Source organism: Leptodactylus fuscus, chromosome 9 (assembly GCF_031893055.1).
Source record: "Leptodactylus fuscus isolate aLepFus1 chromosome 9, aLepFus1.hap2, whole genome shotgun sequence".
NCBI lineage: Eukaryota > Metazoa > Chordata > Amphibia > Anura > Leptodactylidae > Leptodactylus > Leptodactylus fuscus.
In genome coordinates, this window is record NC_134273.1 from 51,364,616 (window position 1) to 51,378,208 (window position 13,593).

Sequence of the window (13,593 nt, forward strand, 5' to 3'; positions counted from 1 at the left end):
TAATACTCGTCTATGGACGAGCGCTGTGAGCAGAGGGAGGGGGGAGTTCCTCCCCGCTCCACAGTACAGCGTGATTGGCGCCGCGAGGCAGAAGGACGTCTCTGGCTAATGGTCAGAAACGCCCTTCTGACCATAGAGCACTACGGTACCGGCACCGTAAGCTCTGTACACCGGGCACAGATCGGGAAAGCCGACAGTGCGCTGAATTCAGCGCACTGTCAGCTTTCCAGCAGTATATAACATTGCATGTGCCCAAAAGTGGTGAAAGGTCCTCTTTAACTTTTTGTTTGCCATTTGTGCATGGTTTGGGTAAATCGGTGTCTCATCTACCATAAAGTGATGGGTGGTGGCAACTACTTGTATAGATATGTGATTGTAGTGGTCTCTTCACTCCTTTATAGCCTAAAGTGATAGGAGTGTTAGAAGGGTGTGTGGAAGCAGAGTTCCGCTTTATGGTCGCATCCAGGGTCAAAAGTTTGTGTGTGGTACAGATGCCAGAGAGAATGGCTTGACAATGTGAAAAATATATTTGTGTTATTAGAGCGGATTTAGGACAGCCTTCATCACTTTGGAGAAAGATATTACAGGGTAGGAGACCAAAGATGGGGATCTGTGGGGTACCAGTTTCTCTTAGAGCCCTACACAAGAATTATATGTTGTAAACCTACAGGAAGTACAGGATTCCTGTATAGCTCTCTTTCAAAGGGAAAATAGAACCCCACAGATCAGCATCTAAGGATGCTCTTGTTTTTATAGAGTCAAACATTGTTATTACTCACTGTCCCAAGTAGGACTCACAATCTAAATTTCCTATCAGTATGTCTTTGGCGTGTGGGAGGAAACTGGAGCACGCAGAGTAAACCCATGCAAACAGAGGGACAAAAACAAACTCAGTGCAGATGTTTCCCTTGATCAGGTTCAAATCCAGTACCTCAGTGTTAACCACTGAGCCAATGTTCTTTCCTATAATAACAGTCATCCAAATTATGACAAACAAGCACCTTGGAGTCTTAACCATGACCATCGTCCAGGATAAAAAGTTTTTGGCAAGGAGGTCAGGGAAGGTGAAAAAAAGAAAAAAAAAAAAAAAAGAAAAAACCCCTATGCAGCTAACCCAGGTGCTCCAGTAATTCCCATCATGGTCTAGTACAGTGGCGCTCCAGTGTTTCTTCTGGTGGAATTCCTCGTCTCACTTGACCACTGAGGCCGATCAGCAGCCTAAGGAAAGGAACCGGGACGTTGTTTGCATACATCACCTGTGATAGCCTGAGTCCTTTGTTTAGGACCTTTCCTTGGCCTCAGCAGTCACTTGGGGCAAGGACTTCTGCCGGAACAAGATCCCGGGAGTAGCAGGATCAGTCTGCAGTATGAGACCCCAGAGCATGTGGGACAGGTGATTATGCGTTTTGTTTTTTTTTTCTTTGGTTGGTTGGTTATTTTTTAACCGTCTCTGGCTTCCTCGCATGGACAAACCCTTTAATGCTGATCAATTAAAGCAACTTTATTTTTTTATTTGCTATATTGTGTACCATTTATGTTAATTTGCTATATTTGGCTATGTGAACTGTATGTTCTCTGATTTTAACGGGGCTCTATCATTGGGAAAACTCATTTTTAACTAAACCTATACTTGTCTCAGCAAGCACTGTTTGCTATGTGTACAGCACAGTCTGCTGCTGATGACTCATGCGCCTCCCTGCTCTCACACACACATCGCAGAGAGTGCTCGCTGAGACGTCCGGGTGCGCACGGGATGCTAATTAGCATATAAATAAAAGCGGGCTCATTTAAAAATGACTGAGGCAATTAACATACAAAAGGTAGGTGTGGAACAGCCTTTCTAAAGGCTATGCAAGTATATGTTTAGTTAACCACTTCAGTACCGGGCCAATTTGTGGTCCAGGACCAGACACATTTTAGGTTTATTTTGTATGTGCGGTTTTGAGGTCTGTAAAATTTTTCTCGTATGTCTCAGTCAACTAATTTTTGCGTCTTTTTTTGGGGACACATAGGGCTTTATTTTTATGTTATTTTTATTTTCAAATGTATTTTAATTTTTTTTATATCCAGGAAAATATAAACAAAATAGGAGGGAAATTGTGTCTGGTTTTAATTTTTTTAAAATTTTTTTTTTAATTTAATAACACAAAGTGTCACTGAAAAACTTTATAATCTAGTTTTTCCTCTCCATTACGGTAATTTTTATTTTGTATGGTGTCGTCGGGGGTGGGGCTATAACCTTTAATAACGGCGTTTTATTAGCGTATTATTTATTTATTTTTTATTATTATTTTATTTACATTTTTAAAAAACTTTATTATATTTTTATTTTTTTCCAGATTGTGTCCCCATAAGGTGATAAGAGACCTTTGGGGACATCTAATCACTTATTTTTTTGTACTTGAGGCTGATTTCTCCTATAACTGGGGCTGCTACATTTAACCCCAGTTGCAGGAGAAATACAGCCTCCTGCAAGCTGTATATACAGCTTACTGAGCTGATCTGGGGTCCTATAGGACCCAGCAGCTTTTGCAAGACTCTGCTCCCAGCAGATCACGTGTCCGCTGGGTCAGAGGGCAGCTGAATTATGGCAGCGTCCATAGCTGTGTATACAGCGCTCATTGAGCGCTGTATACACAGCGATCGAGATAGCAGGGAAGGGAATAAATCTTCCCTGCTATCTCTCTGGGAGCTCCGGCTGAAGTTACAGCCGGCTCCCATTGAAATCAGCTGCATGATCTCCGTGCAGCTGCTGTGTTCTGGTGGACGTACAGGTACGTCCTGTCAGAACTAGGCAACCACTTCCCGGACGTATATAGTCTATGGGCGGTCCGGAAGTGGTTAAACATGAGTTTTTCCAATGATGGAGTCCCTTTAAGAAAGTATCTTTTCCAACAACAGATTTTTATTATGTTTATGTCCAAATGCTATTTTGGTAGTTCTTATTGACCTGATGAAGAAGATCTTAAAACGTGTTGCCTGTCGACGCTGAATTAAACACTGACTTTTCATCTGATTCTTCAGATTCACTGTTTTAATAGGATCTATGAAAATAGCTCCTGTATTTTGTCCTTCCTTTCCTTGCTCAATGTAGCATGCACCATAGTCTTCGAGAATGCACATCTTGTTGATAAATACCATGCAGGAATTTAAAGAATGCCAAATCAGTCAAGTTTAGAAAGGTTCGAGCGTAGAAAAGCATGATCTATTAGTTAAATAGAGTGAAAATGAAGCCAAATCGCATTCAAGCAAAGAAGGCTGAGCTGCAATACCAGGCACTGCTCATGGACAAGGGTTGTACTGCTTCTGGAACAAATCAGCCATGATTCCCACATCTTATACAATCCTTCAACTCTGTCAAAATATAGCTATCTAAGACGTATGGTTGTCTTAATGGGATTGTACAATTTCATCCAATGTTATTGTTTTTTATAACAAACGATATACAAGTCTCCAATATACTTTTAGTATCAATTCCTCAAGGTTTCTGGATCTCTGCTTGCTGTGATCTATCGTTCAATTCCAATGGATAAAAATCAGCCCATGGCCATGTCATGGGCACACAGCGCGATACAATACAGATGTCTGATTACAGTGATAGCAAACACCCAATATGTGCATTTTCTAAAAACATATTCATTTAAACACAATTTAATAGGGAAATATACTTGATTTTTACATTTATATTAAGCTTTGTTTACACAATTTTCTAAACCCTTTAGGGGACTTGAACTTGTGATCTTTTGATTTCTTACACTGCACTACTTATGTTCATGGCCTAATGGGAGAGTCTTGGAGTTCTTCATTAGGGTCCTGGCTACTATGTAAAGGATTGTATTTCAGCAGCTACTGATGCATGACAGCCCTCTCCCACCGGAACCATTTAGATGCTGTGGTTGATATTGACAGCGTCATCTAAAGGGTTAGTCGCACAAGATCGGAACTTTTGTGACCCAGGATGTGAAGAGCAGATGGCTCTGAGAATACAGCTGAGCACTTGCTTCAACCAGCACAGAACTCCTGTGCTGGGCTCTGTTACATACAGTGTAAAAAGGCATATGTATCAGAATAAGCCCCTTTAGTGACCACTAAGATGTATTGGCAGTCACTAACAGGTTAAAATCTTGTTTCTTCAGTGATACTAACTGTTGGTTCATTTATTAGTGCTTTCTCAGCTAGATTTCCTCACACTTTACTATTTGGATCCCTTTTCCCTAGCCATATTAACAACCTCATCCATATAAGATCCTATCTCTTTACCATGACTCTTATTGGACATTATTATCTTTGTCCTTTTAATTTTTTTGTTCGTACTCACTGGAATATTTGTTCCCAAATTACATTTCTAGAAAGTAAATGTGATGAATAGGATATACACCTGGAGAATATTCCGTAATGTGTTCTTCAGTTCAGTATTCTGACTTGATAACTGGGAAGCCTGACTTGAGATTTCAAATACCAAGTTGTGAAAATGCTTTATTGCCTAGGAAAAGACATATGGATTGAAAAGAAGTTATATCAGCAGAATTTTACTGAAATAAGTCAAACCATTATCTTGATACATCCCCATTTATGAAACATTGTCACCTTCAGCTTCTAAGTGCCTTTCATTTACCTCATCTTTTGAAGCTTGCAGCTTCCCAACATACAACCTATGCTATCATAATAGCACAAGATTTTGCGCGGACATTAGCATCGGACACCGACGCTAGTGTGTACCCTGCTTAAGATGTATGTAGATCTATGCAAGATGGCAACCTGTTCAGTCTGTTCTTCACCTGACTATACTCTGCCTCCAGCTTGCCTTTCCTATTTCTGAAACACCATCTTCTTTCTTTTATTATCCTATCACGTTTGGCTCCCTCCACAAAACCTATCATGTACTGCACATGGTCCTGTACAATAAGCACCTGCTAATCTACTTCCCCACAACCAAATCCCCTATTCTAAAGCAACACATTAGGATTTTCAGCTAGCATTTGTGTCTAGAACGGTGATGAAATCCTGCACTGAACTCCACTTTCTTTCCCTTATGTCTTCTCTTATTCCTATTTTTCTCACTGCTTCTTACTGGAGTAAGAGCTGTTGTTGTATTACACAAAGCAGACAGTGATACCGAATTGATATAGATTTTGTTATGTTATAATTACTTTAAAAATACTTCTGTGTACGGAGCTGTGTAAGATGCGGGGCAAGCTGTAGTTTTTATTTGTACTAGCTTGGGAAACAGTTCACCATATAGAATACATATTTTTATATTTAGATTTAGATATTTTTAATAAAAATATATTTAATAGTACTTTATTTTTTAAAATATTTTTTAAAACTTTTTTTGTTTGTTTTTCCATAAGGGGTAATGACTGGTACAGGTACTAATTAGACCAGGCATGCCCTGCTAAGAATACTGTTTTGACTAATATTCCTATATTACAGCCTTAGGTTTCTTTTGAAAACTAGGTATTATACTGTATAAAGCCATCTTCCAATAGGTGGTGCTAGGAGCAAATTCCTCTGTTTCACCAATGAGGTCTTATTTGTGTTCCTTACCCAAAGCTTTTTTTTCTTTTTTTATTATTTTGTACCTGGTGGTCGCTTATACATGTGATCATTAGATCACTGATACCATAGACTGCAAGAGTATTGCAATACTGCAATACTACGGTCACAGACTGCATTCTAGGGGTATTCACACTACGTATACTGAAGCTTATTCTGAACATAAAATACGTTCAGAATAAGCGGCGTATAAAGCAGCTCCATTCATTTCTATGGGAGCCGGCATAGGAGCGCTCCCCATAGAAATGAATGGGCTGCTTCTTTCACTACGAGCAGTCCCATTGAAGTGTATGGGAAGTGCTGGCATGTACGGCTCGGCATGAGCAGAGCTTGCCGTACACGCCGGCACTTCCCATTATTCATTCAGTATATGTAGTGTTGGGTAAAATCACTACGTTGCTATTGAGTTCTACCGCAGGGGCAGCTCAAAAGCAAAGTTCCTATGGCATGTCTGAGAGCCTTCAGAAGGCTCCCAGCTGCCATACAAACAGCAAAGAAACAGCTCCCGTGATTTTCCCATAGAGGATCCATTCCATTGCTCAGAACAGAAGTGATGCTAACTTCTCAGATGGCCTGGTCACATCTGAGCGGTTAATGGTCAGTGATGTCTACGATCACAGACCCTGCTACTGGGTCTCTACTGAGTAAGTCTACATTCACTGTGTATGTGTGGGAGTCATATTTACCAGCCTGAACATTATGCTGGGATATGGACTTCTAGCATTATAGTTATTTCTGTAATCACTGTAAACAATTTCTCACACACAAACTGATTTTCAAGGATAAAATGTAGCCTGCAGCGACCCAGCAGCTATGGCACATTCTCAGCTCCTGAACGGGCACCAGGGATGACATACAGCACTGTGCAAATATTTTAAGCATGTGCAGGAAAATTCAGCAAAGTAAGAATGGTTTCAAAATTAATAGCGTTAATAGTTTATTTTTTTATCAATTATAACACTACCATTTTTGAAAGCATTCTTACTTTGAATCATTTTTTTTCTACAACTTTCCTAACATCTTTACATAGTGCATCAAGTTTCATTTTAACTCTGCTGAAAATGGTAATTCACTGTTCTAATTTGTACATTGTCTACCTGACACTGTTTAGAGCAGTGTATGAACTTCTTATCGCCACCCACCCACCCACTTCTCTCTTATCTAGCTCTTAATCATTTTCCAACTATTTTACTGTAAGACACCTGTAAAGCAAACTGTCACCTCTTAAATTCATCATGAACACAGGACGGGCTAATCTTATTGACTACCAGAGATACTTTTGCCAATTCATTACACTGGTTCTGTTTCTTGTACAAATGCACTCCAAGCTCTCTTATGCAACTGCAAATCTCTTTCTAACACTGCCAAACATCTCTACCTACCAAAAAACTTGTGCTCTGAACTCAATAGACATTAATCTCAGATTCACATGCTGTGTTACCACCAAATTATATAAAACCACCCTATTATAAGTCAATGGACCAAGCACTGTTGGGATACATCACATGATAAATCTAATACACCCTTATGGCTGCTATTATAAACAGAATCCACAATAAAAACATAAACATTGCCTCATTGGTTTGCTGCTCATTCCTATTATGGAGGCCTGCAAAAAACATTGACACTATATTACAATTACCAGTGTGTGAAACTAAATATTTGAAAGCTAAAGCGTATCCACTACCCACATAAATTTCAGAAGTACCACATATTGAGAATACTGTAATAACAACAAACCAACACACAGCTTCGGGGCTTACATTAGGCTGCATGGAGACCCCCTTCTGAGTGCTCATAAGCTTCTCAAGGTGGCCTCTACTGTGCAGGTATTGCAAGCATTCAGTTCAGTTACAGACATCCTGTATGTGATGAATATTTCCAACACAATTCCAAAACTGGACAAAGCTGCTATCTTATACAAGGACACTGGAGGGAGTCAGTGCAGACTTAGGCTGCGTTCACTGAGTTTTTTGGTCAGGAAACTGACTCAAATTCCTCCTCCAAAAAAAGCCTCACCATACAGTCCTATGGTGAGGCGTTTTTAGGAGGAGGAATTGGAGTCAGTTTCCTGACCAAAAAACTGTGTGAACTTACCCTAAGGCTGGGTTCACATAGGTTTTTTTGTGACGGATTTTGACGTGTAATCCACGTGGAAAACGCCTCCCATTGAAATAATTTTTTTTTTTTTTTTAAAAAAAGGGCGACGTGCCCTTTCTTCAGGCGGATTCCGCAGCACATTCAGCCGCAAACTTCAGCCTAGCGACACTCGCTCCCGACTAGGCCCATACAGTCACGGCTAGCCGTATTTTTGGACCAGACTCTGAGGCGACCTCCGTGTCACATTCCTAAGGTAAGCCCTGCAGAAATGAAGTGGTTTTCTATCACATTATACTTCCGTATGCGGCATTTTTAAATTTCTACAAGATGAACAAGCACAAAATAAAGTACTATAACAATAGACACTATAACAATAGACACTTATTTCATGTCTTTAGATGAACAGCTATATTGGATTCTTACCTTTGGTAGAAGTTGTAAAAATATATCTTGTTCCAACTCCAAAATGCTGATATGAGGCATAAACATTTCTGTAACAATTTTAAATAATCCTAAACAAGGACGAAAAAATATAAATATTTAAAAAGTTTATAAAATAATTACATAATACAAACTATAAATATATATTTATAAAAATATAAAAATGTTACAAATATTAAAAATACAACAGCAAAATTTCTATTTACTTACTTATTTTTTCCTTCCAGTTATCTGAACACTGAAACATGGAGTATGAATTATTAAGGTAAACAGATTGCCACAACATGAAGCAGAAATGTCTGATAGTCAGTAACACACATAATATAAAACCCAACATCATACAGCATCAAAAATATACAAGACTTGAAAACAGTTCAAATATAGCCATTTTTTTTTCAACAGCTATATTTAGCTAGCATTATGGCATGGGTTTAGGTAACATAGAAACACAAAGTTATTTTTTAACAGGCAACAAAAATGTTATAAGATGATTTTAGCTTTAATACTGTATGTACTTTTCCCACAAGACAAAAACATCTGACCTGACCAAGTTAGGATACATCTACACATACAAATGTAACATGATTTACATCACAATCCAGAACATGTGGATTTATGTGGAATTCACCCCATGCACTGCTAAGGGTAACATCTGCCGCATCATGGAACTCTATGGCTCTAAACTCTACAGCAGGCCAATTCTGGCTTTGCTAGTCCTGTACCATACTGCAGAATTTTACCTACAAATCTGGATGTAAAAATTTGTCTGTGTAAACAAACAGGTAAGGCCAAAACAGTGGTCTAACATGTAAATAAAATTAACTTTAGGGAGCGTTCACACTACCGTCGGTGTCCGACATGTAGTGTCCGCTCCTAGTGTCCGCTCAAAATCTGTCACGGACACTAGGAGCGGACACTAGATGTGTCCGTGACACCTGTCATTCACTTTAATGGGCATCGGGTGCGTTCTTTTGCACTCCGTGCCCGTCCTTCACTGTCCGCTTGTAAAGATGTCCGACTTCTCAAGCGGACAGAAGAACCCTGCATGCATTAAGTCCGATAATGTTCAAACTAAACTCAAAAAGTGCTCAAAGTGTATCCTAAATACATTCTAAAAGTAAGACTGACACACTACACCTGGTTACTGCAATCAGGTAAGTCTGTGATGAATGAGGGCAATATAAACGCTCAGCCCCTATTCACATTCTGCTGTTACCAGTGTCCAAACTTTTCCTAAGACTAAAAATAATAAAAAAAAACAACATATAATCCCTTCCTTCATTTTTCCAACTCCTTTAAAATCCACTTCTGGCTTTGGCTCAAAAACTGTCACCAAAAACAACCTTTTTTCCCAAAACACAGGCAAACTAATACAATCTCACCAATATCAAGTTTTATAGTATAAACTTAGCCAGTATCAAGGGGGTTGTCCAATTTCTATCATTGATGGACAGTCCTATGGCAAGGAGAATGGTGTGAGTTTTATTAGGCTGAGTTCACAAGTAGTTTTTTGGTGGTTCCTTTTTCCAGGTCAGTTTTTTTTTTTTCTTCCAGGAGCCGTTTGTTCCGGCTCCCGGAAAAAAGAAGATACATGCTCATTCACCTGAAGACACTCCCGACTAGGCCCATTCATTTGGGCCTAATATGGACCGGAGTGCCGTTGGACTACGGCTACCCGTATTTTAGACCAGAACCTGAGGCGGCCTCCGCGTCAAATTCCAGTCCATAATACCCCGTCTGAACCCGGCCTTAAATCAGTCTCAGGCCTCATTCACATTTGCGTAGGTAATCCATTTGGGGGGGGGGGGGGGAGTCTGCATGGACTATGATCGGATCCATGTGCTCTCCATGCGCTGCTTGCACGGAACATGCGGATAGAAAAGTAGATGGTGATCTACTTTCATGTCCGCATGATTCGTGCGGGCAGCACGCTGAAAGCACACGTACCCCATTATAGTCTATGGGGTCTGTGTGCTTTCACTGCACACCGCTTGAAAATGCATTCGGTAGTCCGTTCGAGGGTCCCCATGCAGACTTCCCAAACCAGATGTGAACTAAGGGTCGGCTGACCCTGCAATGCTCACATTCACAGTGTGGCTGGCGAAACTTTAATTAGGGCTGGACATGCACGTTTGGCACAAGAAAGGCCTTGTGCCAAACAAGCATCTCAATATCATCCTTCTACACCAGTTATAATGCAAGGGTTGAATAAAAAAATATCCTGTGAAATATTTAGGAATTGCAACTATTTTTCTACAAAGCCTCATCATTTCAGGAGCTCAAAAGTAATTGAACAAAATAACATTATCATAAACGGAAAACATTTTTTTCATTTTTAATACTTTGTCAAGAATCTTTCACAGGCAATGACTGCCTGAAGTCTGTAACCTATGGCCATCACCAAAGGCTGGGTTTCCTCCTTTGTGATGCTTTTGTCAGGCCTTTACTGCAGCGGTCTTCAGTTGTTACTTGTTTGTGGGTCTTTCTGCCTTAAGCAAGTGAGAGGTATCAGATTGACATCTGGGGATTTAATTGGCCATTGCAGAATAGTCCCCTTTTTTACCTTAAAAAACAACTGGGTTGCTTTTGCAGTGTTTTGGGTCAATGTCCATCTGTACTGAGAAGCATCGCCCAATCACCCCTGCTGCATTTGGAGAACAATGTTGTTCATTCATCTTCACCTGCTGCTCTATTGATTTTGGGAGCATGGGACACCCCATTATTCAGACACTCATCACCTGTCCTCAATAAGTGTAGATATCTGAAAAACCCTTTTAGGTATTAAGGGGGCATTACATAACGCGGTGCTGATTGTGGCACGATAACTCGCGTAAGAATCAGCGCTGAAAAACAGAATCCCATTGACTTCAATTGGTTCCGTTCAACTTGCGTAACACATTGAAATCAATGGGAGGCTTTTTAACCCATTGCTTTCAATGTGTTACATGCGTTAAACGGAACCCATTGAAGTCAATGGGATTCTGTTTTGCAGCGCTGATTCTTACGCGAGTTATCATGCCAGAATCAGTGACATGTTACTCTGTGTGAATGCCCCCTTAGGGCCCGTTCATATGGTAGAAAATGAGATTGCTCTTCATTTTCCGGCCTTATGACTCCCTATAGTGTACAGACAATGCAGGACTTTAGCTTTCATTAGGTGGTCAGATTCAGATGAAGGAGTGCCCCATCCACAAAATCTGCCACAAGACTGAGAATATTCAGGGCAGAATTCACTTAAAAATAAACACCAACATGTGAACACACCCTAAGGAGCCTACATCAATTTTTGTGCACCACTTATTTTGATAATGTGCCTGAACCTAAGCCTATTTGGTATTGTTGGATTCATCTTCATGCCTACATGTTCCAACTAGCAACAGATTTGGACTAAATACCAACAATAAACTTCATTGCCAAGTTTTCCCACAGACTTTTTCTACAGTAAAGGACAGATTATTTAGTATTGGTTATTGGTTTTTTTGAATTGTGATGCAAGTGAGAAGGAATTGGGAGAATTAAGGCAAATAAAATAAAAGCAGCAAAGATCATCACGGAGACAACCATGGAAAATTATTTTTTAACAATATCCAATGTAACAGGAGATTCTGGGTCTTCATAGTGGTTTTCAAGACTTAATAACCTATCCTTAAGATAGGTCATCAATTGAATATCGGCAGGGGTCCTACACCCAGATTTCCTTGCCCATCCCAGCTGTTTGAAGAGACCTCAGGCCCGGTTCACATCTGAGTTTAGGCCATTCTGTTCCCCTCTCTGCATTTTTTTGTGCAGAAACCACACAGACCCCGTTATAGTCTATGGGGTCCGCAGGTTTCCTTAGGTAACCGCTGTGCCCATGGGCTGGAGATATCAATGTCGTTAGTTTTGGCACTGATCTCTGCCCACTGTCAGAAGGGCATTCCTGACATTCTAGCTGGGCTGTGAAGAGCGCCCCTCCTGACGGTACTCATCCATAGACTTGTCCCTGGGGGGGGGGCATTGTTCACCACTCAGCGTCATTGCTGGGTGGTAAGGAACACCCCCTCTGACAGTACAAGGCTATGGAAGAGTACAATAAGGAGGGGTGTTCCTCACAGCCCAGCTAGAATGTCAGGAACACCCTTCTGACAGTGGGCAGAGATAGATGCAGAAACTAATGGCACCGATATCTCCAGCCCAGGGGCACGTAACGGGAAAACCAACCTATCGGCTTTCTAGTGGTATAGAAAACCAAATGTTTAGGAGGACATGAAAGGTTCTCTTTAAAAGCTTGAGCTGCAAAACACTCCGGATCTCAGATCTGGACAATTCCAGCAGTAGGATCCTGTGAGTAAGGACCCCGGAACGTAGACTCTGTGTGAAGGGGCCCTAAGAGGGTCATTTGCTTTGGCTTGGCAGCCCCTTTAATGTGCCCCTTGCCCATGAGAAGCTGTTCAGGTTTCCATCATTGTTTGGGTTTCCGCTTGTGAAATCTGCTTGAGGACCCCCCCCCCCCCCCCAAACGGAAACCTATACGGAAAGCTAAGTGCAAGCAGCACTTTTCTCTCCGCTTGTTTTGTGTGGACACTGAGCAGAAACCTCATGGACCCCATTATATGTGTGGAACCCGTGTAGTTTCCTTAGGTAACCACTTTTTAATGCATAGGGAAGGGGGGTCCTCAAGCAGACTCCCCGATCAGAAACCCAAACGCAGATGTGAACCAGGCCTAAGAAGGAGGCTATATTAGCACACAACTAGTGAAGTTTCCTGTATAAATAAATAATGACACTAAGCATTCACATTGAGGAAAATGGTGAGGAATTTCAGCGCTGAAATTCCACCCCAAATTCCTCACCATTTTCTTCTGTGTAAATGACCCCTTAGACAGGACCTGGTGACAGTCTGTGAGGTTGGACTTTCTTCACCATTTTTGTGTAGAGCCTAGTGTCAGGCACAAACTGCACAATAGATCCCATTTGTAATAGAAACCTCAGTGCAGATGTGAACAGTACCTAAGATCACAACTACCGCTCTGTTGCAAGTGACAAACCTAAGGAGCAGTCAGTGACAGTACACACATGCAGGATATGAGGAGTTTGGGCAGGGCGGCCGGCAGCTCCCGCTGACACATCTCCCGGCTCCATCCGCTCATTTCTTCCAGCACATCTGCCTGGGACATGGTGGCGACTGCTCCGCCGTACAAAGGATCAGCAACAAACTTTCAAGTTTAACGCGTCCATGGAAATTATCGCAGGTCCAGAGGAAATCTCGCGATAACAAAACATCTATCCGGCTATTGGCGCCAAATCCATCCTGTGAGAGCCTCCAGGGCGCTATGGTTACCGGACCCAAAGTCAGCGGCTCAGCTCTGGGCATTTATCATACCGAAAGTGGCCATCGTGAATAAACCGCAGGTTCGGTCACTAAAGCCAAGAACAGACTGAGCGCAGGTGTCCGTTCTCTTCCCGCGTCTTTATATGGGCACACACTGCAGAGGCGCTGCTAGGAATAGCCTGGTC

The 13,593-nt window shown here is 41.3% G+C and overlaps 1 protein-coding gene across 5 annotated transcripts in view; it reads right to left on the bottom strand.

Annotated features, from left to right (window-relative positions):
• The window catches only part of FIRRM (FIGNL1 interacting regulator of recombination and mitosis), a 53,793-nt gene extending 40,229 nt beyond the window's left edge, over positions 1 to 13,564 (bottom strand). For 2 of the 5 annotated variants that reach the window (XM_075286692.1, XM_075286689.1), the window contains exons 1-3: positions 13,125 to 13,564; positions 8,080 to 8,168; positions 4,379 to 4,483 (exon numbers count right to left, since the gene is read on the bottom strand). In XM_075286692.1, coding sequence (XP_075142793.1) covers positions 4,379 to 4,483; positions 8,080 to 8,168; positions 13,125 to 13,218 — 288 coding nt within the window. In that variant the 5' untranslated portion in view covers positions 13,219 to 13,564. Of the gene's footprint in view, positions 1 to 4,378; positions 4,484 to 7,653; positions 7,693 to 8,079; positions 8,169 to 8,307; positions 8,348 to 13,124 lie in introns of those variants that run through there. The other 3 variants (XM_075286694.1, XM_075286690.1, XM_075286693.1) reach the window with 3 other exon arrangements.
• Between the last annotated feature and the right edge of the window lie 29 nt (positions 13,565 to 13,593).